The 27,986-nt window shown below is 35.6% G+C and overlaps 4 protein-coding genes across 4 annotated transcripts; 1 reads left to right on the top strand and 3 right to left on the bottom strand.

Annotated features, from left to right (window-relative positions):
* Nucleotides 1–4,375: 4,375 nt before the first annotated feature.
* LOC135687091 (dolichyl-diphosphooligosaccharide--protein glycosyltransferase subunit KCP2) lies at nt 4,376–10,812 on the bottom strand. Its single transcript, XM_065203546.2, has 5 exons — nt 10,667–10,812; nt 8,322–8,476; nt 7,707–7,770; nt 7,255–7,321; nt 4,376–4,585 (listed from the first exon to the last, which is right to left on the bottom strand). Exons 1-5 carry the CDS (start codon nt 10,668–10,670, stop codon nt 4,474–4,476), a joined length of 402 nt encoding a protein of 133 aa, XP_065059618.1. The 5' UTR covers nt 10,671–10,812; the 3' UTR covers nt 4,376–4,473.
* A 47-nt stretch (nt 10,813–10,859) lies between these two features.
* LOC135687277 (uncharacterized) lies at nt 10,860–12,705 on the top strand. The gene has a single exon (XM_065203800.2). The coding sequence runs from the start codon at nt 10,860–10,862 to the stop codon at nt 12,525–12,527; it is 1,668 nt and encodes a 555-aa protein (XP_065059872.1). The 3' UTR covers nt 12,528–12,705.
* A 3,558-nt stretch (nt 12,706–16,263) lies between these two features.
* On the bottom strand, nt 16,264–20,476 carry LOC135687278 (uncharacterized). The gene is made up of 3 exons (XM_065203802.2): nt 20,263–20,476; nt 18,933–19,062; nt 16,264–18,221 (listed from the first exon to the last, which is right to left on the bottom strand). Exons 1-3 carry the CDS (start codon nt 20,282–20,284, stop codon nt 17,537–17,539), a joined length of 837 nt encoding a protein of 278 aa, XP_065059874.2. The 5' UTR covers nt 20,285–20,476; the 3' UTR covers nt 16,264–17,536.
* Nucleotides 20,477–20,809: 333 nt separating this feature from the next.
* LOC135687276 (putative ATP-dependent RNA helicase DDX59) lies at nt 20,810–27,183 on the bottom strand. Its single transcript, XM_065203799.2, has 5 exons — nt 26,280–27,183; nt 25,629–25,939; nt 24,893–25,192; nt 24,090–24,239; nt 20,810–22,117 (listed from the first exon to the last, which is right to left on the bottom strand). The coding sequence occupies exons 1-5, from the start codon at nt 27,148–27,150 to the stop codon at nt 21,809–21,811; spliced, it is 1,941 nt and encodes a 646-aa protein (XP_065059871.2). The 5' UTR covers nt 27,151–27,183; the 3' UTR covers nt 20,810–21,808.
* Nucleotides 27,184–27,986: the final 803 nt, after the last annotated feature.

Genomic DNA, 27,986 nt, shown 5'->3' on the forward strand with positions numbered 1-27,986 from the left:
ATGCAAGATCTTTTCTAAATATAATCTAAATCTGCGTAAATTCTGGACAGCCAGTAGCGTTTCCTAAACGAAAACGTTTTAAAGAGACTTAGTGTAGCAAATCCCCAGGACACTTAATAACGGGACGTTAATTAGAGCGACGGCAATTACGCTGAATTAGTATCAGATGAATGAGTATTTTGCCCTGAAGTAGAGAGTTTTTCAAGGAATCGGAAGCAGAGACTAGAAAGAAGAACAGTCACACGGAAAAAGAACGCGAGGAAGACCAATTTAATCAAAAGAGACTTGAGTGCCACAATCAAACCAAGCCTCACTCTAATTGTTTCTCGGAGGAAGGTTTTCACAGCTCAAAGGAATTATGCGAAAGAGGGAAACATTCTCTTGACTCTTGTTGCAGCGGCCCGAAGAACGATCGCTTGAAACCATTGCAGCTACAGCGTGATTTTATCGTTTGAATACATATATAACTAGCCATCGTTACCGCTTTTTATTTTTGCTAATTCTTCCTGTTTCTGCAAATTTCAACTCAATCGATTTGCAACGATTTTTTCAATGAAGAATTGCTTCCAGGCTCTTTCAAACCATTTCTGCGTTTATCTCTGATTTGAATTTGAAAGAGAAAAATATGAAAGTGCAGTACTATAAACCAACTGCTTCTAGCGCAGCACTATAATCTAATTTCCCATGGCTAAATTCAATTTATGAAATTAAATATTTACAGAGCTCTCGTGCTAAAGAAAGACGATAAAATTTACGATTCATTTCAGGGTCAGAAAAAATTGCTTTTTCTAATGGTATTGGAGTACTTTCTGTATTAAGTAAGGGAGACCCGATTAAGGCGTGGCTCGGGCGTGGTCATTTGTTTTAAATGACTCCTCCTCCCCCCTTTCCTCTATTTTTTGGGCAATGGATACTATTAATACGCTGAATTGAAAGCACTATTCTCCTCGGTTTATAAGGATTAGGAAGCTGATTTCAAATAACGCAAAATGTTGTTCCCATGTTTATCCAGCATTCGCTCCTGAGAGAACAGATGGTTAACCAAATGCCTATAAAGATCATTGCAAGCATCATATTCGTAAAAGCTCGTGAAATATTCCCACAAATGAACTGGCATGAAAATGAATTATTAATTTCTTATTAAAAGGCAGATCCATTAATCATGATATTTGTTCACGATACTTAAAGGATTTTCTCAAATTGAGGAAAATCGTTGGTGAATTTATCTGAATTTTAAACTCAAGGCTGTGCTTTAGATAAAGTTTCATATCGGTCGAATTAAAGAGCGTGACGAAGAATCGGCTTAATTTGTTGAAGAAGAAAGAAAAATGGATATCCTTTGCGACAAAACATGAAGCGATGAAACTCTTTCTGGTTAAACAGGTAAAACGTTGTTCAAGAAATAAAATAGCCTATAGGAGGGGAAAGAAACTGCAATAGTGAAGATGCTATAGAATTGATCAATGGACTGTGGAATACAAAAGCGAAAATGGGAAGGTGATTTTGACAAACTTCCGGGATATCAATTAGGCTATTCTTGGATTGGTCAAGAAAGTAGCTTTCATGAAAAGATAAATTTTAAAATGGCTTTGAAAAAAGCAAACATTTTGAAACATGTTGAAGCTTTTCATCTGACCTTCTTCAGAGTATAAAACCTCAGAACTTGACCAAAAACTCTATGCTAGGAAATATACTGTATATACCCAGTTCTGGATTGATATAGGCCAATCAGAAACGCGAGCACGACTGTCGAGCTTGCCCAATCAATCTTGAAAGGATTTCACTATTGCCAGCTTTTACAGCATCTTTCTTAATTGTCGTTTTTTAATAAAAATGGCCTGAAATCTTGTTGTTTTGAGCTCCTATTAACACTGAAATGCGTTTGTATTCGTGATAAATTGAAGCAGATTTTTAAAAGATTTTTTATTTAAAACGGCACGATTCTTTCAGTGTAAATGCTTTGGTATAGATTAGTCTTTTGTCTTATCGACAAATTCGGCTTAGACATTTACAAGTAAAAATCAATAATTCGATAACTTTTATAAATGCAGAACTTCCGAAAAATATCAAAACCTGGAAGCAAACAAAAAGGCTTTTACAAACCAAGGCTTTAACAATCTCTTGCTTGCTTTAATAACCAAATTAGAATTCGATTTTTCATACGTTTTATCTTCATTGATGCCCCATTTAAATTGTTATTCATACATCTATTTATTGCTCGCAATTTCACTTCAATGTCTCGGGTGCTGCATTGTTAGGTGGACTTTTATTGGTAACTTCCAAAAAAATTGGTGTCTTTCTTGGACTAAAGACAACGTAAGAATTAAGGGTTGTGGTAAATAAATGCCAACAGGCAAATGATTCAAATAAAATTGTTGATTCCATAGAAACAATTTCAGAATTGGTATTGTAACCCAGAGCTGGAGAATGCAAAGCAAATGACTTCGAGGTTCTCAATGGATCTCTAAGAAACTAAGTTATGAAAATAAAAGCTCTTATTTTGCTGAATCAACCACCTCTTAATCAAACTTTCTTTCCTGATTCATACAAAGGTTCTCTAAAAAGGAATACATTGACATCCTATGATTGTTTATGTTGTTCAAAAGCCAGAATTGCTCAAGACGGTAAGGACTTTAAATCTTTGCCACTCCAAGTGCAAAACAACAGGTTTATCTTTTTAAAAGTTTTTAAAACACACCTTTCACCATTTGACAGATAGTGTAGAATCCATTAAGCTTATACTATGGTACTGATTCTCTGCTTCGAAGTATCACATTTTTATGTACGAAGCAAATCAGGTTGTTTTTGTAAAGTTCTCGGATATACTCTAGACCCTAGTTTTCTAGATCGTTTCAGAAAAAGGATAGAGTGGCAAGCACAAGGCAGTTAGAGGTCTTTTTTACAAACTAACATTAGATCAATAGTCTTTTTATTGGGTATATTTAAAAAAGCAGTGTAAATATGTTGTGTTGTTTAATGCTGGTTGTGAGAATTCTACAAATGCTAAGAAAAGAAACTTTTTGTGTGTTTACTTTAACAGTAAGATTATCGAAGAAGAACAATTAAATTATATCAATTGAGAATGGTTGATATGTTACTTCACTGAGAGGAAAAAACTCTTTATGGGAAACTGTCTCATTTGCTTTAAAATTAAAGACTGCAAGGCAAGATCGGGTGAATTGCAGTCGGATAAAAGTGATGATAAAGTATTTTTTTCTGTGAGCATTGGTACAGAATAGAGATGGGGGAGGAAGCAATGGCCAATCACAGAAGCTCAGAGGTCCAAAGCTATCAAGTTTGATTGGAATGTGTCAGTTCATTGATGGTTACTTTCATAACAATAATCAATTATATTTACTAAAAACGGGCATGGCAAAAGTACTACCTTGTGACTTAAATGTTTTGGTCCTCCTGTCAAAACAAAACTTAAGCCCCAAGTTTCCAAGCAGCTACATGATGCATTTCAATATCCTGCAGCATTATGAGCGAAAAACTTTTAGTGTGCCTGAATGGCTAGATAGATAGACTAGTCGTACCAGAAACATAGGATATACATAAAACCCAGTCCTTTAAAGCTCAAATTTAACATCTAGTGGACTTTATTAAACGCTCTAATTTTGCTTTCTACTTAATGGAAAATTCTTTAAATGGCTTCACTGTGAATAAGAATTTGTGAATATGTCTCCATCCTTGAGTAATTCTCTTTATTCTAATTTCCCAAAACAGCTGCTTCTCATCAGCCTGTTTCTATACATTATAGATTGTGAAATAAACTGGAATGATTTAAAATGAAAAGAAAAGCTGGGCCTCAGCAACACAAAAGCTATTGTCAATAAATAACGTTTTGACTGATTCAAACCATATAACTGCCATGTAACTGCCTTGTGGTTTGATTTGATTAACATTGGCATTTTCAACAAAGTGATTCAAGGAAAGAACGTTTTTATTATGCCTGCAAATATTCCCATCCAAAAGTATTTAGGCCATAAGTTACCTGATTTTCTTTATGCTGTCCCTGAATTATTCAAGATTGATGACAATAGTTCAATAATAGACAAGCTGCAAGTAGTATTCAGGAATGTTCAATATTGTTCACTAACAACCATATTCTTGCGATAGCATGACATATAATCATCACAAAAAACATTAACACAAAAACTCAACAGCCCCTGTTCTTTACACAGACTGTAATTCAAAGATCAAATCATTTGTGCCAACTGAGGGAAAGCTAATGAGTGGGATATTAGAAAAACAAGAAATTGGTTTTGCTAAAAATTTCAAATCCCAAAATAAATGTGAACAGCAACCAAATCAAGGGCTATTTGAAGATTGACAAAGTTACTTTGGATGAAAGGAGACAAAAATAACTCATACATGAATATTTCTTAACTTTATAAAATTTAATCATTCTTACAGAAAAGACCAAAGAATCAGTTATCTAATATTTGACATAGAAACCAAAAAACAAACATCTTACTGTCCCTTTTTTGCTTTGCTTACTGTCTTGATTTGAGGAGTCGCCATACTGTAGTGTTGTGTTGATAGTTTATTGATGTAGTACAGTGCCACAATCGAAAACAGAAGGCTACAAAAAAGACGTGTTTTAGTTATTGATTCAGTGCATTGTGCTCAGTGTGCTAGTGATGTCACAGACTAATTTTGCCTTGCATACCAAAATAAAAAGTTGAGAACTAATAAAACATAACTTTTAAAAATTGACAGGCATGACAAACAACTTTTGGCGATCAGAGTGGGGCATGTTAATCAAATGTATTTGATAACACAAAATAATGAAGTCTATTTTGAAACACTGGATTTAGCAAAACTTTGAAAATGGACAAGGTGCTATGTTTAAGTATGTTCAAGTTCCCTGTCAAAGAGTCCAGCTTTGACTCTGACTGGTCAGCTGTTGTTGGAGCTTAAAATTCTTATGAATACTGGGTGCTTTCTTGATTGCTTCTTTTCATTTTCCTTTTCTATTTGAGGTATATATCCACAACCCTCTCGAAAATTGCTTCCTCTTCATATTAATTCAAGAGAGCATGATTCTCATAAATGATCAAAATATAGTTAAGGGTACTGTGTGATATAGAGAGGTTTCAGCGACTAGCAAAGGTTTTGTATGGAAAAAGGAGGTTCTCAAGTGGATAGGCCAATTTCAAGGATGGATCATAAAATTTGTCAGCCTCCGGAAACCACTCTCCACAAATGAATTATGTACCACTGGATGTGCAATAATTGGCTCCTAAATAAAGCATCAGATGCGTGTATGGGGACTCCTGCGTATCCCACTGAAACATTGCTTAAAAAAATAGTCATATCAAAACTCTGGATTCTATTGTCTCCTATTGGCAAGAAAGCACTACAAATTTGTAATTTTTCACATATTTTAGCCACAACTTTAAGTGTAGAATGTAGCCAATGCTTTGAGCAATTAGGCATATGATTACAGGCAGTTAGTTGGAAAATTGTTTAGGGGTGTACCAGATTATGCATTTTAGAATGGGCATGGAACAGGATTACTGGATCTTTCATAGAATCCAGTTGCATAATCAGACCAGATTTCACCAGATAATCACGTGATTACTAATTTTTGTGGCAAACATTTTCAAGTGTTTTTTTTTGAATTTATGGAATGAATATTACTGCGCAAGTTAGCCCAACAGTACCAGGCCTTGTGAGGAGCAAAAACCAGAGAGGCTCAACAAACAGAGCAGCTTGATTAAGCCCAAGCACCTCTCTTTGCAAGGCATGAGAGTATCCACCTACTTGGGCATTAAGGATTATTTACTCAGAATAGTTGTTTTTGGATGCCGGGAACATCTTTGAGAAAAAAGGATCAAACACATTTCAAAGGAAAGGAGAAAGGTTGATTTTTTCTTTATCATAACCTGAGATGGTATCAACTTTAAAATCATAAACAACTATGTTGTCTGACTGATGTTGGCAGCATCCTTCACATTACATTTCATGATTTGTTCTTCTGCTTTTGATCACTATTTGATTCTTGTTGTTTATCATATATTCACACTCAAGAAATGTTTATCTAGCTATTCCCTGGCTCCAAATAAAATACTCAAATTCGGCTTCATTTCGCAAAATAACAAGAACCTGTTCCACAAGGGGGGCTTCTCATGTACTTGAGAGCCTCAAGGGTGACTATGTGGTATTGTTTTCAGCAATCCTCAAGATGAGTATCTATGGCCAAGGATTAAGGATGTACTAATAGCAGGGAAAGTTTACTTAAAGGAAGAAATGGTTACATTAGGTTCTTTCAGTTGACAAGGAATTGAAAAGACAGACCTGCAAAAGCTTTCTGCATTTTAACAAAAAATTTCCTCTCCCCCAATTTTCAAGAATTTTTTTTCAAATGGGACAAGAAAAGAAATAGCTTTGCTAAATGCAAAGTTTATTAAAAGATGACATATTTCACAACTTAATAACAAATTACAGGAGACCACAAGATCTGTTTGGCAATATGATAGATTTAATTTGAACATGCCTTTATTCTTGTTGTGTGAAATTTAATGGAACATTAGATGACAAGATGGCAAGACAAGATACCTGATACAGAGGTACTAAAGCAATCAGGACTAACACACTTGGGGACTATGATAATGCAGAAACAGTTGAGATGGCTTGGGCATGGCAAAAGGATGGATGATAGCCGTATTCCCAAGACAGTTCTTTTCAGTGAAGCTCGTGATGGCTCTAGGAAACAAGGATGCTCCATGTTGAGATATCATGATAATTGCAAAAGTGACATGAAATCGTTTGATATGAATGTAGATAACTGGGAGGTGTGCAATGCAACGTTCACCCTCAAGAGAAAATGAGACCATGGGAGCAAGGAGATATGAACAATCCCTGATACAAAGAAAGGAGGAGAGAAGAAAATGAAGAAAGCAGCCATTAACAAACTTGGATGCAAACAGTGATGCATATATTTGTGAACACTGCAACAAGCGCTGCTGTTCAAAAATTGGATTGTTTAGTTACACCCGGACTCATCAGGATCGTGCGCAAGAACATTATATATGTGGGTATACATGCTTTGGCAGGAGCTGCACAAGTAGGAAAGGCAAGACAGATCATATGATGACAATGGAAACAAAATTGAAAATAAAAAGTTTCATACCAAGAACATTTCATACCAAGAATATTTCTAACTTGAGTCCAATAATAGTACAAAAATATACACATACCATTACAATTGCTAAGAATAACATTAAAACAACAAATGATTTGTCTTACCAGGTAGTAACACAAACTCTGTGTACAAGACCAGATGCAACAAGAGCCAAAGTAAGACAGGCAACAACTATTGAGAAAGTACAAGGCAAAATCATGCATCTAGTTACATATCAGTTACATTTGTTATATGATAAATTTTAGGATAAAACTCGTGATATTAAAAAATGCCAAGAAACAAAGAAAAAAACAACTTTAATCCCAATTGAATCCAAAACCAAATTTACATTTAGAACTCTTAATTCTACAAACAAATCCAAAAATTCTAGCAATTGCTGAAAATTTTCAGACTTAAAGTAACAACATAAATATTTGACTAAACTTTATTTTACCATCAACTATCAAATACATATTAGACATTAAAAGCACTGGTAAAAGCCACATGCAACATTTGTAGATATACATTACACTGTCCTTGACACAGACTGAATGGCATAAAAAGTGAATACACTTACCCTCTGGGAAAATCTTTGATTGAAAGCCAGATCCAAACATGAATCTTTCTAAGTTATTCACAGCCTTGTTTATGTTAAGTGACAAAACAAAACCCACATGATTTAATTAACTACTTACTGACATAACTGACAGCATCAACGGGAGAATTTTCAGGATTTGACTTTTCAATTTAAAGATGATAGATATATCACTTGGGGTTAAATAAAAAATAAATCAAAAAAGGTAAAAGGAATGACGATAAGTCAAGTTAAATTAATTTAGCACTTTTAAATATATGAACACAGTTTTTTGGTGATGGATGAACTATTTAATGACATTGACAAATTCACATATGTAGCATTTAGGTATGGATGGGGGAGACTTTGAAAATAAATCGGATAATTGAAAAAAGAGAAAAACAGTTTGCATTTTCAAAGAAAATAAAGATAAAAGTGGCTGGGCCATGGTCAAAAATTGATATAATGCAAAAGATTATTTGTAGATATCAATATCACAAGTAGTTTCTTAAACCTGCATTGGAGAAACATTTTTGAATTGAGTATAAAAAAAGCAGTGCAGTAAAGAAACTGTGTGCAAACATTGATTGCCTTTTAAAAAACGTTGAGAAAAGATACTGTTAGCAGGAAAACAAACATTTGTGAACCAAGGAATCCACCAAGAATTGTCATAACTTTGCCTGATCCAAGATCACTTTTGAACATCTGCATACCAGCAAATGTTATCAATGTTAATACAGATGCCACAAAGAAGGATGTACTTGTTGGAAGTGCTAGAATGCAATAGAAAATAAGCTTAAATGTGGCATTTTTCATAGCTAAACAGTTGTTTCATTAAACATGTGCAATAGAGTTCTTAAGTGATTACATCACAAAAATATATTTCTAAAATCTTTGAATTAGACCCCATAACCTGAAATAGTGTCATGAAATACCTCCAAGTATGCAAAACTAGTCTAAGATATTGCCACTGTTTGCACAGAGCCTAAAAAAGTAAACTGTTAGCAAACTTCAAATCTTTTATTGCCCATATCTCACCCAATTTTGATAAAATGTATTCTGATTTAGCATACTGCAAAGTTTTCAATGGCATTCATTTAAGTTATGTGATCAAAACTCACAACCCCTTTAACATGACACCACAGTTATGAAATCTATTGAATAAGCACGCTTTCATTAATTTGATGCATTTTATTATATTATATTATATTATATTATATTATATTATATTATATTATATTATATTATATTATATTATATTATATTATATTATATTATATTATATTATATTGTATTGTATTGTATTGTATTGTATTGTATTGTATTGTATTGTATTGTATTGTTTGCTACCTAGTTTCTGAAGGTAGTTTTAAGGCACTGGAAAGCCATGCTAATTCAGCAGTGTCCTGCCTGGTCCTTCCTCTCGATGAGACCACACCTCAAGATTCCTAAACCTGGAATAACAGAGAGATGGCAACTCTTCTCACTCTGGGGGAAAAATTGATCATGTCTGGGACTCAACCCTAAAATCCTTGGATCTGAAGTCAGTATCTAAGCCATCCTCGCACCATGGTTCATGGAATGCAAGCAACAAGCAGCAAGAATAAAATCACTAGAATTGCAGGTGATTACTTTTTATTTCATATACACAAAGCACATGTTTCTAGCCTTCATGACTCGATTAATGTTTTGTGTGGCAAAATAACATGAGAATGTATAGGTCCTTTCTGGCACTAATATCATTTGTGATTTATCAACCCATTTTTATTCATATTTTGATTGTGTGTGGCTGAGGATGTTAAGCATATTTTAAAGTTTTCATCCTTCTCTTTAGGTTCAGCCTGTTTTTTGGGTATTCAGTCTTTAAGAAAAGGCAAAAGTAATTCAAGATTAGGGTTTGGGTCTTTCAAATTGTGACTGCATGCCAGCTGCAAGTGCTTCAATAAAAGTTAGGTGTAGATAATATGGCTGATATTTTTCAAGGGCATGATAATATTGTGCCAGGCCATTCATCTGACAGTATTTGAAATCAAAGGGTAGTGGCCCAGTTGCTTGGCTGCTCAGCCACACAACTGCCTATTTGCAGAGAAGAAAAAATTGATAAAATTGGCTGTTCAAGTTCAACTATTTTAATTTAAGCTCGTGAAAAACACACAAAAATTCAAGTAAGTTGTGCAAAAAATTTCTGGTTGATTGTTTGGGTATGGTCCGTCCGGGCATACTTTCAAGTTTGGGGACGTGAGAGTGAGATGAAGTTTTCCACACTATGTGTAGCACTGTATTTCAAAAGACTATGTACTTTACGTAGATATACAAAAAGTTAATTTTGAGCGAATTTGCAAAATTACTCGTCAATTTACATCTAAATAATACATCTTGAGGCTAATAAAGATTGTTTATGGCAAATTATCCAGGGTTCATTCCATGTCAACTGTGAACTGTACGCCAAAGGTCCACCGGGACATTTGTTTAGGTCCGGCGAAAATATAAAAGCAGTTAGTAAAACTGTAAACATTTTTGCGCCAGACAAAGAAAACTGATTATTAGAGAAAACTGTGGAGTGTGATTCTCTATTTTACGTAAACTATGTACATGGCTTCATATTTATTCATATTTACAAAAATTTTTAATCGTTTGCACGCAGACCGCCGAAAAAAACCTGGTTGCACGCTGAAGATCTTCGGGCCTAAGTACATGGGATGCACCCTGGCAAATTATAAAAAGATGTGCCAAGACACTACAGTTCCAATTAGATATAAAGTGCAAATATACCAGCATCTATTCATATTCGTTAGACGATTTTGTTACATTACAAGTTGCGCTGTTCGGCTCGACAAAACTAACAGCCAGGTTTCAAACTTGTACCAATTTGCTTGAGACTACAGCATAATAAAGCCCATTCTGCTACAAGAGAACAATCGTAATTCAGATAATGTTTTTCAAATACATTTTCACCTACATACCCATTATCAGAGTCTGTGCTTTTTTGAAGTCTCTTAAACACACTTATTAGCTCCAGGTAAGCTTCTTTCTATGACCCGAAGAGGACACGTAAAAGAAAGACATCATTTTCTAACTGCCTCATATCGGTGAGTGCCTCGCAAACAACAAGAAAACAACGTGGTCTCCTCTCTTTGCTTTTGACTCTGAAACAAAATGGCTAATGTCGATGTGATTAGCGACGAGAGTCGAAATATAGAGAAAAAGAAAAAGAAGAAGGACAAGTCGATAATCCAAGAAGATGATGGAAGTATCGGGCAATCCCAGCTTGATACAGATTTTCTCATAAAACCCACTTCTCTTGCTGCAAAGTTGGATACATCCAATTGGCCTCTTCTGCTCAAGAACTATGACAAGCTCAATGTGAGAACGGGCCATTACACCCCTTTACCATGTGGTAGCTCACCGCTTAAGAGGGAACTAAAAGACTACGTTTCAGGAGGATTCATAAATTTAGACAAGCCTGCAAATCCGTCTTCTCATGAAGTTGTTGCTTGGATAAAGAGAATCTTGCGAGTTCAAAAAACAGGGCATAGTGGTACCCTTGATCCTAAAGTAACCGGATGCTTGATTGTGTGCATTGATAGAGCAACAAGGCTGGTCAAATCACAGCAAGGTGCAGGAAAGGAATATGTGTGTGTTGTAAGGCTTCATGGAGCAATTGAAAGTGAAAGTAAGCTTGCTAAGGCACTGGAAATGCTCACAGGAGCCATGTTTCAAAGACCGCCACTTATCTCTGCAGTAAAACGACAGCTTCGTGTAAGAACTATTTATGAAAGTAAGCTTCTTGAATATGATGCAGAGAAGCATCTTGGGGTGTTTTGGATTAGCTGTGAGGCAGGGACTTACGTGCGAACTCTTTGTGTCCATATAGGACTACTCCTTGGAGTTGGAGCTCACATGCAAGAGTTAAGAAGAGTTCGATCAGGCATCCAATCAGAAAATGAAGGCATCGTTACAATGCATGATGTTCTTGATGCACAATGGTTATATGACAATGCAAAAGACGAGTCTTATTTAAGGAGGGTCATAAAACCGTTAGAGGCACTCCTTGTGTCACACAAGCGTTTAGTCATCAAGGACAGTGCTGTCAATGCAATTTGTTATGGTGCTAAACTTATGCTACCAGGTATCTTGAGATATGAAAATGGGATTGAAATCAATGATGAAGTAGTGATGATGACTACAAAAGGAGAAGCTATCGCAACTGGCGTAGCACTGATGACAACAGCAACTATTGCAACATGTGACCATGGTGTTGTTGCTAAAATCAAAAGAGTTATTATGGAGAGGGACACCTATCCTAGAAAATGGGGCTTAGGACCAAAAGCTTCAAAGAAAAAGGAGCTGATTGCATCAGGTAAGCTTGACAAGCATGGTAAACCCAATGAAAAAACACCAAGTGATTGGAAGGACTACAAAGAATTTGGACATATAAGTGGAGAGAAATTGTTAGAGCAAGCATTAAAGAAGAAAGAGGGAAAAGCTTCAGAATCTACAAAGAGGAAGCACAAAAGTAGTAGCAGCAGCGAAGATGAGGCAAAGGTGAAGATAGATTTGAAAAAGGTAAAGACAGCGGGAGGAGACAGCCAGGAAGGAAATGAAGAGAGTGCTAAAGTTGAGAAGAAGAAGAAAAAGAAGAAGTCAAAGGAAGAAGACAAGGAAGAGAAGGAAGAGGCTATAGAAGAATCAAAGAAAGAAAAGAAGAAGAAAAAGAGCAAGGATGATTCAATCATAAAAGAAGATCAGGCAGTGAATGGAGAAGATAATGATGAAGAGAAAAAGAAAAAGAAGAAAAAGAAGAAAGACAAAGGTGAAGAATAACCTTGATTTTTGTGTAACATGAACTATAAAACTTTCAAGTCTACATGGGTAGATATTTTGCTAATGGCTAATCAAATGGTGTTCTTTTTATATTTTATGCATCTTTGAAGTATTTTACATGTAATCTGAAACTATAGCCTGTTACATTGGTAAAATAAATCAAGCCAATTTCATATAATTTTTTGTGTTGTCTTTCCCAAATGTCATTTTGGCAATCTCTAGTTCTTGGCCATTTCAAACCACCCTTATGTTAGAGTTATAATCTATAAAAATGGCTCGTAGAATAATTATGAATCAAAGGGAATCAATTGTTGTTTGCAGCATTCAATGACGATTGTGAAGAGCTAGTATAGAAGGAGAGGGGACTGTCAAATCTCAAATCAATATTGCAGTCTTTATAAATAATTTTGATTTGTTAGTAGTTTTCATGCATGGATCAGCTCAAATTTTTATCAAGTCCAATTTTATCACTAAAAGTTACCTTGTTTCTTTTGTGCTGCACTGGAAATTTTGACCTGGTGAATTTGACAGGAAGAGTCGTTTTGCTTGATGTTCTAGCAAAGAAGGGGAGAGGGGCCAGGGGTCTAACAAATTAACATCTTCTGGCTAAGAGATCTTTACACAGACCCCAAACCTTTGGTCTAGATGTTTTTAGACTTCCTCAAAGGTTGGATGGATAAATTTTTAATTTCATACTGCAGAAGCAGTTTTAGAAACCTTGAATGGAACTTTAGAAATTTAGAAACTTTGTGATTTATTCTCTGAAAGCTTTGATTCTGATAATCAAGAAAAAATGAAAGTGATTATAACTGATAGCCTAAATAGCATTTGATAATCTTTTTATGAGACAGATAATGAATGGAAAGTTGATCTTTTGTTCCAGTTTGATTTTACTTCAATCAGTGGTGGCTCCAAGGGGGGTATGGGGGTAATAACACCCCACTTTTCTCCTAGGAGCAAAATCTGCAAAATCCTTCACAAGCATTTCAGTATATATCTAGTTTTTTGACGATTCAAGCATTTCAGCATTCTATTATCTATTTTATTGGGAAATCCTTATGAAAAAAGAACAGAAATTGAAAAACATTCGAACAGGGACTGGCGAAGCTCCCCATTGAGGGAAGCGAGCCAAACGTTTTAGGCCGTTTTGCATCTTTCTAAGCATTAGGGGATGGCCGCCCCTGAACAACAGCGAAACTAAGTTAAATCCTTCAAAAAAAGTAGTAAACGAATAAATGAAAATTAATCATGAAAATTTCGTTTAAGGGGCTCAAACAATGTATGAAAATCATTAAAAATCAAAATGGAAGGGCTGAGTGTCGAATTTGACGTAGAGGTTGGTGGTTCGGTATAGACTTAACTTCACTGTAGTAAGTCTCGAACCACCGTAGATCCAAGCTTCGGTCTCTGTGGAAAGACCTCTACGCCAACGGCTCAGCTATTTGTTTAGGAACAATTCTCCTATTTATTATTAAAAAAATGATGAAATGTTGTGTAATCTCCTCAATTCAATTCAATCCTCCATTTGTTGCAATTCAATCCAAGAAGAAACTGCTCGATATTTACGTATGCCTAGTGTATTTATATTAATCTTAACAACAAAACTTAGACAAAGATTCCAACAATTGACAATTAATAGATGAAAATTAATCATCAACATTTCGTTTAAGGCGCCTAAACAATGTATGAAAATCATTAAAAATCAAAATGGAAGGGCTGAGTGTCGAATTTGACGTAGAGGTTGGTGGTTCGGTATAGACTTCACTGTAGTAAGTCTCGAACCACCGTAGATCCAAGCTTCGGTCTCTGTGGAAAGACCTCTACTCCAACGGCTCAGCTATTCGTTTAGGAATATTTTTCTTATTTATTTCTAGAATAATGATGAAATATTGAGTCATGTCCAATTCACTCCATCATCCATTGCAACAGTTTTTCGATAACTGCTATTGATTTGTTGTTCATCCGTTTTTAATCCTAACATTTTGAGGAAATTTTAAGGAAATTTTAAATTTCATTTTTTATTCTAATTTTTTGTGATTCCTCGCTGTTGGATCATCAGAGCAGCTTTGTTAAATCGATTTGATATGTGAAATTCCTTATGTACATGAGTGTTTTAAAGAACATTTTCTCAGGTAATCCCTTTGGACTGTGTTGTTGGTGTAGGTCAGCTACTGCTAACTATTTTTATCAGTCCATCATTCTTTGGTTAACAAATGACGGAGTTAAGCGAGTAGAAATGAAACGTAATTATGTTGAAGCGAAGGTATAGCCTTGCAAAAAATAATATGAACAAGTCACAAGGAAGCTGCAAGGATGGAACTTAAAATTGCTAGTTTCATTGCAGAAAAAAATTTGCCTATCAATATATCCCAAGGATAAGACATTAAGCAGAGTCTCACTTGGAAGATAGAAAACAACTAATCTTATACGTCAAGTTCTATTTTTTAAGCGAAGGTTGACGAGAAACGAGAAAAAAGATCGATCTACACAAAGTCATCTAGCAATTCTTGGTACATATTTTGATACCGAAAGATATCAGATCCATAGCATACTTATAGACATGAACGATAAGCTTATAGCTGAAATAAAGCTTCAATTTACCGAAAGTTTTTATGTTCACTCTAATTTGATTTCGAACTTTCAAGAAAATATCCGAGGAAATTTCAAAGGACGTCTGAGGAAATCTGAGGAAATTTCAGCCTCGTTTAAGGAAACCCGTATTGTCATTTGTGGAAGCACTTGCTTATGGGTCAAATTTGAAAGTTGCCATTTTCAATTACGTCATTGTTTCGTCAATTGAATTTTCAAGACGGTTAGAAGAATGGTGGGTACCAGTTGGTTTGGAAGGGATTTAAGTTTTTTTCAACTTTCTTTCATCAAAATTTTCTGTAAAAAAGCCAATTTTAATGAGCATTAGCACTAGGCAAGTTAAAATTTTCTTACACAAACACCAAAATCATTTATTGCAGCACTTTTTAAAGAACTTTAAGAATAAATATTGTTAGGGATATACCATTGTCTATGATTGGAGGCAAATAAGTCTGGTTTAATAAATATTTGCTATTAAAATGCTTTGTAAAATATTTAAAGAATCTTATGCTAAAATCATCTGTATAGAGTGGCAAAAAATCTGTTGAGTAACAGAGTACTGACATCATCATAACTCTGTTTATAGAATTGTTGCATTTGGACCATATAACTTGGAAAATCACCATGAAATGCCTATAAATATGTAAAAGCAGTTGCTGGCCCTTTCAACTCTACAACTGGCTGTTTCCTTTACAATTCCTCTGATGTTTTTTCTGCATCATTTCAGGTGAGTAAGCTCTGCATGGTAAAAATTGATTTTTCAATGTTGTAAGCAAATTTTTATCAATAATTATAAATAATAAACAATATTCAAAGACTTCAAACTAAATTCATTCTCCTAGGAGCAAAATCTGCAAAATCCTTCACAAGCATTTCAGTATATATATATCTAGTTTTTTTAAGGATTCAAGCATTTCAGCATTCTATTATCTATTTTATTGGGAAATCATTATGAAAAAAGAACAGAAATTGAAAAACATTCGAACAGAGACTGGCGAAGCTCTCCTTTGAGGGAAGCGAGCCAAACGTTTTAGGCCGTTTTGCATCTTTCTAAGCATTAGGGGATGGCCGCCCCTGAACAACAGCGAAACTAAGTTAGATCCTTCAAAAAAGTAGTAAACGAATAAATGAAAATTATTAAAAATCAAAATGGAGGGGCTGAGTGTCGAATTTGACGTAGAGGTTGGTGGTTCGGTATAGACTTCACTGTAGTAAGTCTCGAACCACCGTAGATCCAAGCTTCGGTCTCTGTGGAAAGACCTCTACGCCAACGGCTCAGCTATTCGTTTAGGAACAATTCTCCTATTTATTATTAAAAAAATGATGAAATATTGAGTCATATCCAATTCACTCCATCATTCATTGCAACAATTTTTCGATAACCGCTATTGTTTTGTTGTTCATCCGTTTTTAATCCTTCTTTTTTTCACCTATTATTCCTTTTTTCCGTTCATATATTGATGAAGAGAATTGTATTTAGTTAACATTTGTTATAACTTTTTCCTTCACAGTATTTTGGAATAATCTGTATGTCTATGTAGAGTAAATTCTAGGCCACGGTTTCTGTAGATTCAAGCAAGGCCGCTGAGTGTGATGCAAGGGGGATTTTCCCTGGGCCTAGTAATCTAGAAGGCCTGATAAAGTAATCACTTCCATTTCAAATGAAACTAATTAAAACTAACAAAATTTTGCTGTATTATATAAAAGAAAATCAAACGAATTAATGAACTTTAGTTTTTCTAAAGGGCGTGACCGCAAAAATTTCTTCTCCCTTCGCTCGCAGGGGGCCTCGTCTTTTAGTTTGTCCAATATAAATGCAGCTTTCAACTAAAAGACCAGTTATTTGACTAATTTTTACCGATTAACTATAGGTTACCGACGGCATCTACCAAAAGTCGGATGTAACATACGCACTGCTAAAAGAGCATTTATAAAATTTTCTTATTTTGTTGTGGATGATCTTGGCTTTAAAGTTTGACAATAACTTAGCTTGGGGTTTTCAGTCCTTTTGACAATTTTTTCTTTTCTAGTGTCATTATCTTTCTATTCTTCATAATTCTTCATAATGCCAGAAATAGTTTTTTATTTCTAGCTCAATTTTCTGGGTCATTGGTGTGTTTTCCCTGTTTTCTGTTACGATACTCGTATACATGAAAGTTTCAGATGAGTGTTTGTTATTTTAAAAGAAAAACCTCTTTCATTAGATCATATTTACAAGAAGCTACCTTAGTCAACGTAAAATCTTTGGTCAGGAATGTAAAGAAAGCAACACAAATTCTTCGAAAAAATCCTCTTCCATGACAGAAGTTAAGATACAAATTTATCATTACCCTTGCATGTTGTAGTTGGTAGCAGCACTCAGGATAACAAACATACATATACCAAAAGAAATGCTAATCAAATTAAGAGCACAATTACAATTAGAAAACAGTCATGTCTTCTTCACAGATACTTTTTAAGGAGGATCTGCTAGAACAATGCGACTCTTCTCTCTTCAGTAATTCTACAGGACCCCTTAAATGCTCTGTATCTAAGACAGACGATGACCAACTATCAGCCATTTGTAATGAAGTCGTTAGATCGCAACTGCGCCCATCTTGGCTACGTGTAACCGCCTTTGCCGATTCAGCCAATTTTTGTTCTGATTTTCTTTTTGCAAAGTCGCTGATAACAGTAGCAGAATTTGATGACGTTAACTTGTTGTAAGACTTCGATTTATCGGCCTTAGCGTCTGCTTTGGCTACCGGAAAACTCTGTCGTCTCCTTTGAACATTGCTTGAACAGACAGGTTTTAGGTCGTGCAGATCTGTACATGGACTTGGACAGCTGCTTCTGCGAGACCATTCTTTGAGGTGTGGTAGGTTACTGTGGCTTGAGCAGTTGTGCAAGTGCCTCAGCTCTGGATTCTCAATTAGACAGAGAGGTGCAAATCCGCGCGGAGTGCTTTTAACTCGCTTCAGATGGGGAAACACGTCGAGGCTCTCCGTTCGGCCAATGCGACGCAAGATGTTCTCTGGAAGACTGATTTTTCTAGTCGACGAAGAACAAGGTTTCTGACTCTCTGGCAAACTAGAATGGGTTGAGCAGACTTCCACCAACTTATGCCTACAAGATTCATCAGATGGAATTATCCATTTGACTTCTTTGAAATTGATGCAGTAGCAAAAATTGAAAATAGGGAGAAAGGGAACACACTTGCTGCCCCAAAATTCTTAATTTTTCGTATTTGCGTGCCATCAGTTTGACCAAGGATACCCTGAGTACCAGAGACTAGGAAATTTTGGGGATTACCACTTAGAGATGACTGCCATGCGGCCAACAAATTAAAATGAACAACAAAATAAAGCAACTTCTAGAAAGAACAATCAACAAAAAGCACTTCGGAGCAATACTGTAGAGAAAAATAGGAAACTTCCATAAATTTGAACGAAAACTTAGAATTCAGAATTTCTCACCCAGGAATTCGGCCAAATTTCATGCCTGACAATTATGAAAGGGTATGGCACCCCATAAATAGGTATGTCCTGGGTAAAACTGAAGCGTGAAATTGCGTTTTACTAACTGATATTGTAGGCAACGATCTATGAATGATATATTTTAGAAATGTCTGACTTAATAGATAATCACTTAAAGACAGGTCTGAGGCTGTCTTAAAGAGAATCACAGTACTCCTAAACTACATTTTCTCCTTCAAACCTTTGTTGGTAGAGGGGAGACAAGCGAGAGAAGGAAAATAATGGTCTACAGCTAAAAATATATACAATAACAAAACATGTTATGCATAATTAAAAAAGAGAACATTGAACAATCGATAACCTTAATCCTGGCTTTATCGATGGGGAGTTGTCTGCTTCAGAACTTTTGCTGCCAGTCAACCTTGGTTCTTGCAATGACGGGCTGTCTTCTTGGCTTTCCAGTGCAGGCTCATTCGGTTCTTCACGACTATCTATGAAACAATAAATTGATTGTGATCAAAATTGTAATCAAGAGAAAGACTTTTTACTAGCTAATAAAGGAGCAACGAACATTGACAAGAAATACTATTATATGCAAAATTTTGCATAGATGTTCCTGAATTTCGTGGACCACGACACTCTGCTTCTCTTTGTTCGCGTGGATCTTGCTAGAGAGATGGTCTAAACTGCTAGCGGTCAGAAATATGCAAGCATATTACAATGTCCCAGCGCTGCTTGTTTTCCATTTTTTAGGAATTACGCTTATTTTAACTCTAATCTTATCGAATCCGAGGCTCTCCTAACAGAGATTTTTTAGAATACATAATTTCATATTGAAAAATATCATATGAATTATGCTTTGCTAAATTATGTTATGGTATATACTTTATTGTAATAAGTTTTAACACACAGAACAAAGCATCATTTAATGTGCTGTGAAGTTGGCACCTTGAAACTTCAGTGAGCAAACTTTACTTTCGAAGGTGCACTGTGAGAGAATGTGCTCGTAAGGCAAAATGCTTGAGCGAATTGGTTTGAAACTGAATTCAAAAAAACCTTGTGTATTTTATCTATTAAAGGAACTACACGGCGAATGGGAAAGAATATCTACAGTGGACACACTGAAGTAAAGAGATATAAACGTCTATAGGCCTTTAAGTACATGGGGGTGGAGGCTTAAACCATTCCATCTTTGCACAAATGTTATTAATGTTGTTTGCATCAAAATAATGAATATTCAAGATACCTTGATGATAAAAAAAAATATTCTAAGATTAGCAGGATCATGATTGCTACTGTTATTAAGAGGACTCGTGCCCCTCCCAAAATTATAAAAAGCCATGTGTTTCCAATGAGCAATACCTTATGTTCCAATTTTTCTGAAACAAGAGTGCCTTTCCAATATGTCTATCCTTCCTGCGTCACTGAACATAAGTCGCTATCAATCTAACATGTTTTTGCAGCATCTGATTATTTGGATCTTTGAAACTCAATTAATCAATATGTAATTTAGAACTGTTAAGCTTGTTTAGCTCAGCTGAAATTCTAAATAACATTTCTTCATGCTTTCACGATTCTTAAACAGACAGGTTCATGAAACCTAATGGTTTTTGCGGATCTTGATTTATGTCAATGTCATGATTATTTCGAATGGTAGCACGGAGTTCCTTATAAATTCAATCTCTGCTTACCTGTCGCCATCTTTGAAACCATCCGATATGCGACTTTATATCCACGCTACTGGCTAGCTACACTGTTTCAAACTAACTGCAAGATCACATGACGTCATAAGTGATTTGCAGACACCAATTGATGTGGCGTTAAATGAGAATGATATTTCTCGGAAAGCAATCATTGTCCCAAAATGTTTCTAGTGTCCCAAAAGTGCTTATAAAAGATAAAAGTTACTTGTTCATTTTGTTTTTGGTTCTCATTCTTTTGGGAAACATCTTTATTTAAAAAACGTAATCAAGGTGTGCCGATTGAATCTGCTTCGCACCCTACTCAAAGTATATCCATTTCACAGTAAAGAATGAAGGAGGAAACACTGCTGAAACCGAAGTTTTGTTAACACAAGCGACCCCTTGATCTGAGCAAATCAATAAGGCAGGAACATTTTCAAGATTTCACGACACAGATCATAGCTAGACATGAAACGGTCAACTCTAAAGCACATTAAATTAGAAATAGGAGATGGAAATGGAAGATTCAAGGCTAAATATTTGCATTTTACTTCATGTCGTTTCTAAATCTAGCATACGTAATTTTGGCGGGAAGATAAAAAGGGATAATATTTTTCTCTCTCGTTATTTAAAGTTGGTACAATGTCAAGCTACATTAAAGCTAATTAAAATCAACTAATTATATTTACCATTGCATAATATCAGTCATACATAATATGAGCATTTTTTAATGTAGAATATTTCATCCATAAAAGGTGGATTTAAACCGTTAAATGTTTTATTTATTCCTATTGCAAGATATTATAAATTTCTCTTTATTAAAATTGCTATTCTCAATGCCCTTTCATGAATCTTGTTTATCCGGCTATCTTTTCCTTCAGTGAAAAATCCGAATAAGAGGACAACAATTAAAATATGATAAAAAAATGTTTTCATTAAAAGTTTTAATTTAAATTCATCCGTTGTCTGGGTTCATAATTTTGGGGGGCCTATTGGAGATGAGGGCTTAAAAGAGATGGGGGCTAAATAGAGCTTGTACGGAAAGTTCAAAAAGTTGAAGTCTGTAGCTAAATTGGTTGTTTGCTCTCAACTGAAAGTTATTAAAACACGTGATAGTGAAAACAAAATAAAATCACACATTAATTTTGTGAATTGATTTATACCGTTGAAATCTTTATCGACCCTCGATCTTTGGAAGGAGGCTCTTTTATGATTAACTCACACAGAAATGGAAAGAAACAGACTTTCAGACAGGAACAAAAACTCCATTGTATTTAAAATCATTTGATGAATCCCCACCTGTACCACTGTTGCTAAAACACGACCTACAACATTTCTTCTATAAATTGCTAAAAATGTCAGGGGTAGAAGTATGTCAAATTTTTCCTGATTTATCTGTGGAATATAATTTTAGTGTAACACTGAAAGAATGCAAATGGATGTTGTCTTGAAAAAGTTTCAATTTATACACTCCCCCCCCCCCCACTATACAATAGCTGCCATCTCAACAACTTTCTGTCAAGACTCCCCTAGAAAGCAATTCTGTTCCTAAAAATTATTTCTTTCTCTTAACTTTGTACTCTTTGAGCAAGTCCATAAGATTGCCTGTTGTGACGTCACTGTTTTTTCTTTTACTAGTGTTCGATGTCCGTTTCTCTTTTTGAAGCTGTAGGAATGGCGAGTTGATAACCTCTGCCGGCAATCTGGTATCACTCTCTTCAAACAATTCAGCCAAGCTATGGAAGATGTTTTTGTTATCATTGTTAATAAAGGAAATCGCAAAGCCTTTCGTATCAAGTCTTCCAGCTCTTCCTACTTGGTGAATATATTCATTTACGGTGGTCGGCATGTCAAAATTTATGACCTAGGACGAAAGAGAAGAGAATCACGTATACGTTTCAAACACATAATATAGTCAGTAGCAGGGGTGCCGTTGAGAGGAGGAGGCAAATAAAGAGAGATTTTTGGGGGACTCAACCCCCCTGGCAAGGGCCAGTATGTTTGGTTGCGTAAATTCCTAACTTGGTATTATTCAACTAGTTTCGCCTGTTTTGCCTGTAGTAAACTAATTAAGTTGTGTTTTAATGTTTGCGACAGTACTGTTGTCTGTTGCCTTGCCATCAACATTCTATGTCACTGCATCATCCCATCGCCACTATTGTTTGTCATGTGGTATCCTTGATGTACCCTTGTTCGTCAATTCAGTCGGCTTAAAGTTGTCGTTACGTTGAGTCGTGTTAAAGTTGTCGTTACGTTGAGTCGTGTTAAAGTTGCCCATACGCGAAGTCGTTATTGTGGAGTCGCCGACAATTTGTAGTATCAGGTTTTAATAGATCGTCGTTTTCGATACAGTTTATTGCCGTCGTTTTGAAAGATTTTCTAGTATAAGTTTTACCGCCAATAAGATATTTGATCACTGGAAAAATCGAAGAAGATTGTGACATATTTGGTTTCTCTTGTCTGTCCACCCTACCCTGTAAAACAGTGTAGTTTTACATCGGCATGGTGAATTAAGCTATGGATTTGGCATGAATGAGTAATTTTTATCAACCCTTTAGAGTCGGTGAACAGTTTGAGTGATTTCATATACACAACAGAAAATCTTTAGCACAAATGCAAGTATCACGGGTGTGACCAGGGGTTTTGGATGTGACTTCGACAGCACAGCCCCCTTCCTAAACTTTTTGGGAAAGGACCACTGGTCACTAGGTAAACGAAATCGTCCCTTGGAGCAGGCATATTTCAACATAAAATGAACTGGGCAAGACAATATCAAACAATTCCATAATACCAATTATAACTATTAACGGTATCAATGTATGTAAAAATTAATTACAAAAACTTTTGAATCCAGATTTAACAAAAATTGTGATATTGATAGGAACTCATTCACTCATTCATTACTTAAGAAAATAACAACAGAATAAGGGTCCAAAAGAACAAGATGGAAAAATATACCCAGTTGTGGATCGAAATAGGCCAATGAGAAAAACGCGAGCACATGACCGGTATAGTTGTCCAATCAGTACCGTGTGCCTAATAGGAAACTACTACTAGTGTCCAAGAGAAAAAATAACTTCTTTTGCCTACACAATAGCAACTTTTTCTTTTTGTATGTAAATCGATTCCAAAACTTCTAGAGGGAAGTGCAATTCAAGGCCCTTGCTGGAGCCCCTCAATAACTGTCAAACTGTACTTTATTTCCTTTATATGGTGTACTGAATGAGAAGCAATACAAAGGACAGCCTCCCAGTATGAATTTCGTTCCGACGACACTGCAATTATCTGAAACATATCGTCATCATAGATTTAAGCACCATCTGGGCTATATAACAGATGTTGTCCTATTGCAGAATCACTTGTTTTAATGTTGTTTTCAGATCTATAAGATCGAGGAGGCTGTTCTCTTTGAGGGTCAGTTGTGTTCCTTATGTTGTAAGGAACATAATCCTACCCACCAATCTTTGAAATTTCTGACAATGGTAATGACAACAAAGCTGATTCTTGTGAGGTCACCGATTCTTTTTAAAATAAGCAAGGCTATAGACTTACAGAAATCATATAAATTTTAGAAAATTGCAGTACTGCCAAATCGCCAAGCAGGATCGAAACAGTGAGTGGATGTTTTATTCAACGTGTTCATTTGCCCAGCTGCAAGTTTCCATTAAACAGATTCCATTTGCAAACGTAACAAGAACCTATCTTTGGACCACCTCGAACAAATACATAACTACCAAAATTTACAACTCGTTCTAGACCCATTTAAATGGACTCTACTGTTGAAATTAATTGGCACAATAAACATCTTATGAAAATGCTTATGAAAAAATAATTACCATCATCACGTTGATTAAATCGATTCCTCTTCCTAGCACAGAAGTTGACACTAATGCCTGGTAGCTTCCATTTTGAAAATCTTGCAACACTTGGGTTCGGGCTACTTGCGATTTGTCTCCATGCAATGAGGCACATGAGATCCTACACACCTGAAAATAATAGTCAATTTATTGAAAACTTTCTTTCTGCAAAACCTAAGAATATTATGTAAAACAAAATATCTTATTTGATGTGTAAAAAACATTTCACGAGTTGGAGCAAATACATTTCTTAAACAAAAATGAATTTGAGGCTTTGAGTTGGACACAAAAAAGAAAGCACAAAAATATGCTCACAAATAGGCAATTCAGATTAGTTTGATCAAGCTTAATGTATAAATAGTGTGAGCAACAAACTTGCTAATTGTCTAAGATTCAGAACGATGTTTACTAAATGAATATAATTTATAATTGTCAATGATTGGATGGATCAGGTGAGAATACATGGTACTCCATACACATTAGAGATAATATGGATATTTTTCAGAAAAAGATGTATCGCTCCTTAATAATGTATTGTGTTTCATCAGAGGTAGTAAAATCCTACCAATTTCAGTGAAACAGAGAGCCAGCCAAAACAGACACCTGCTTATAATGCACAATATCTTTGGTCCCATGATGCCCACTTATAGAGGTTAACTTTATCAAAGAAAGTACTCAATTCAATATAGACAAAGCTGTACACACTCTGAGTTCCAATATAGAACTGTCCTGCTCTACACATCAAAGCAAGGTTTAACTGAATATGAAGAAGTTGCTTATACCTTATTAATGGCATCTGCCAACAAATCAGCTCCAATTTTCGAATCAACAAAAATAAGTACTGGGGGTATAAAATACTTTTTGTCTTGTAAAAGGTCAAACAGCCTTTTCTTCTTTGATCTTTCTTCAACCCAAAGCATAATTTGTTTCACTGATCTATTTGGTGTACTTGGTGGTCCCACTGATACAAATATAGGATCATGAAGCAACTTTGATGCAATCCTCTCAATCGAAGAAGGGATTGTAGCCGAAAACATCATCTTCTGTGATTTTTGGGGGACTTTTTCAAGAATTTTATCCACCTAAAAGACAAAAGGTAATCTTAACTACTTACAAAATTTGAAATGTTTATTTGGTAATGAGCAACTGGCTTGTGAATGCTTTTTATAAGCAAAGGTCTTCAGCAAAACTTTATATAGCTCAACATGCGATTACTGACTTACTTCTAAAAATAAGCAAAATAAGCTTTACAAAGGTAAAAATATATGCAGAGTACAGATCCACGACGAGGCATATGACAGCTTTAACTATACAAGTGTGCTTTAAACTTTTTTGTTGCAACTTTAGATTTTATTCCAATTTGATGATGTGTATTGACTTGTCCAAAATGAATCTATCAGATTTTAACTATTATTGGCCTTTGACACTATCATTTAATAATGTTCAAATTCTGGAAATCTAACTTAAAGTTGTTAGTAAATAGTGCAAAAATGCCCTTGATGAAGAAACATTTCTTACCTGCATCTGGAAACCCATTTGCAGCATTGTATCAACTTCATCTAAGACCATAATCTGGACCGTCGTGAGGTCACAATGATCCTCATGTTTTTCTAGAATGTCATTCAATCTGCCAGGTGTTGCAATAAGGATCTGCACACCTTGTTCAAGTCTGTGTAGCTGATTTGGCAATGGGTTTCCTCCAATCAACAAAGCTGTTTTCAGATTTTTGAGTCCTTTGCATAGCAACTTTGCCTGCTCTTCAATCTGCATACACAATTCTCTGGTTGGTGCCAATATCAAACCAAGAGGCACCTGATAACTGCAGTGACCTTAAGGGTTAATCTCAGAGTTACAACTTAAAATATAAACTCAAATAATTTATTCTCCACCCTCAGCCCCCCTCCCCACCCATCAATACCAAAGTTCATATAAATGACTGAAAGTAAATATATCTGTCCCTCTATTTCAAACAAATACTGATCTGTTCAACAGTAATCAATACAAATAAAAATACAAATCAAGAAGCTTTAAAGTTTGAGGCTACTGGCACAAGAAAAAAAACATGGTTAATGCTTGTCTTTGACAATTATATGCTGCTGCTAAAGCAGAGAAAAGCAGATTTTGTGGCTTTTCAATGCATATATAGCTGTTTTATAGGACATTACTCACCTGTTGTGGCTGAGATTCTTGCTATTAAAGGCAAAAGAAAACTTGCTGATTTCCCTGTCCCTGTCTCTGCACAAGCTAGAAGGTCTCTTTTGCATAATCCAATTGGCACAGCTTGCATCTGAACTGGAGTTGGTGTGAGATACCCATTATCTACCAGATTTTTTTCTAAACTTTCAGGCAAATTGAAATGCTTAAATTCTAGTCCTGGTTTAGGAATATTGTGTCCTTGTGTTTTGATTTCAAGTTTTGTTTTAAAAAATTCAAGCTGTTCAAATGAAAGCCCTTTGACAAAAGGATGTTCTCTGTAATTGTAATTCTCATTGAAATAAGAACTTAGATTTGTTGAGTTCACAACAGAACCTTCTACTGAAACTACCGGTTTGCCCGAGCCTCCTGAACTGACTACGGGTATTTCTATTGATGGACCATTTTGCAGTTCACTAGCATTTTTTCTATTACTGTATGTAGCTAGTCGCTCATTTATGTTTCTTTCTAAATGCTTCTTTTTGCATTCGATGCTGCACACATCTTTGTCCGTCCTGTCACAGATATAGGCGCCGTATCTGCCGCATATAACACAAACTGGCTCTCCTGGTTCGGGCCATCTTTGTTTCTTGCTCTCTTCAACAACCTCACCCTCCTCCTCATCTGAAGTGAGAACATTTTCTACGTTTTGAAAACCCTCACCAAAGCCTGCCTTTTGCGCCCGTTCGGAGTGCTGACCAGAACCTCCACCTTCACACTTGATAGCAAATACGGCACCATCTGGTATTTTTGTGGCTATTGAGATTTTACTAATATTCTTTGCATCCTGCGAGCGTTGCTTTTTCGAAGAATTTTTGGCTACAGAAACTGTTCTGGGGACAAACATTTTTATTGATAAAACAACAACAGCCACGAACTTCCGTTTATTTTGATTTATTATTGAATTGGATGTGCCTCGTTTCGGGAAAAACTTTTTGGTGTAAAATTTGCAAAAACATTAATGAAATTGTTTTCAAAAACTTTTAGCAAATAAGGTCCTCAGAATGTTTTACCATTGTCAATCATAAGACTGAAGGTGGCGTTCTCTCATCATTCGGACCATTTATTTTTGGGCTGTCGGTGCACCAATCACAAAGACGGCCATAAATAAAACCCCAACCATTTTGGAGGGGTTGAGAAGAAGAACAATGGCCTTCTTCCGCCGACTAGCAACGCCTTGTTCATGCAAAAGTTTCAAGCCAAAAGGCCATTAACTAATGCACGAAGAAAAGAAGAGAAAGTAAACATGCCTGCAATAACCTGAAAATACCTAGACATGGGGTGGGTGGGCAGGGTCGCAAAGGAAAAACCTTTCCTCTCTAAGCCCAACTTCAGGTTGTCTTGTAACCAGGTGCGAAACTTCACTATTTTCATTAGGGGGGTATGAAGCTTAGATGCCAGACGAAAGGGCGTGTCATGCTTGATAAAAGGGCGTGTCATGCTTGATGAAAGGGCGTGTCATGCATGAACTTCATTTTTAGGGCACATCGCCTCAAGGGCTGAAATCATCGGGGACCCCGAGAGAGGGTCACTAAATATGTTAGGCCTTTAGACTCAGGCTTTTTGTTTAAAGTAAAAAAATATGCTTCTAGTTTTTTTGGTATTGGCTTTAAATATTGTTCCCGAAAAGCAAGCATTTGTAAAACCTGTCTTTTCTATAAAAGAAAAATAGTCTTTACTTTT

This window comes from Rhopilema esculentum, chromosome 20, assembly GCF_057945365.1.
Source record: "Rhopilema esculentum isolate cy_ngs chromosome 20, ASM5794536v1, whole genome shotgun sequence".
Lineage (NCBI taxonomy): Eukaryota > Metazoa > Cnidaria > Scyphozoa > Rhizostomeae > Rhizostomatidae > Rhopilema > Rhopilema esculentum.

What these genes read in the sequence shown, in the direction of transcription:
- LOC135687276 (XM_065203799.2), bottom strand. Translation starts at nt 27,150, where the DNA reads ATGTTTGTCCCCAGAACAGTTTCTGTAGCCAAAAATTCTTCGAAAAAG. An exon ending in AAGAATCTCAGCCACAACAG is followed by an intron (nt 25,940 to 26,279) that starts GTGAGTAATGTC and finishes TTAACCCTTAAG; the next exon opens with GTCACTGCAGTTATCAGGTG. An exon ending in TGGCAGATGCCATTAATAAG is followed by an intron (nt 24,240 to 24,892) that starts GTATAAGCAACT and finishes TATTATTTTCAG; the next exon opens with GTGTGTAGGATCTCATGTGC.
- LOC135687278 (XM_065203802.2), bottom strand. Translation starts at nt 20,284, where the DNA reads ATGGTTTCAAAGATGGCGACAG. An exon ending in GGTTTCAAAGATGGCGACAG is followed by an intron (nt 19,063 to 20,262) that starts GTAAGCAGAGAT and finishes ATTGTTTCATAG; the next exon opens with ATAGTCGTGAAGAACCGAAT. An exon ending in TCGATAAAGCCAGGATTAAG is followed by an intron (nt 18,222 to 18,932) that starts GTTATCGATTGT and finishes TGAATCTTGTAG; the next exon opens with GCATAAGTTGGTGGAAGTCT.
- LOC135687277 (XM_065203800.2), top strand. Translation starts at nt 10,860, where the DNA reads ATGGCTAATGTCGATGTGATTAGCGACGAGAGTCGAAATATAGAGAAA.
- LOC135687091 (XM_065203546.2), bottom strand. An exon ending in TGTTTGTTTTCCTGCTAACA is followed by an intron (nt 7,771 to 8,321) that starts GTATCTTTTCTC and finishes AACATAAACAAG; the next exon opens with GCTGTGAATAACTTAGAAAG. An exon ending in AGAGTTTGTGTTACTACCTG is followed by an intron (nt 4,586 to 7,254) that starts GTAAGACAAATC and finishes TCTTTTTTGTAG; the next exon opens with CCTTCTGTTTTCGATTGTGG.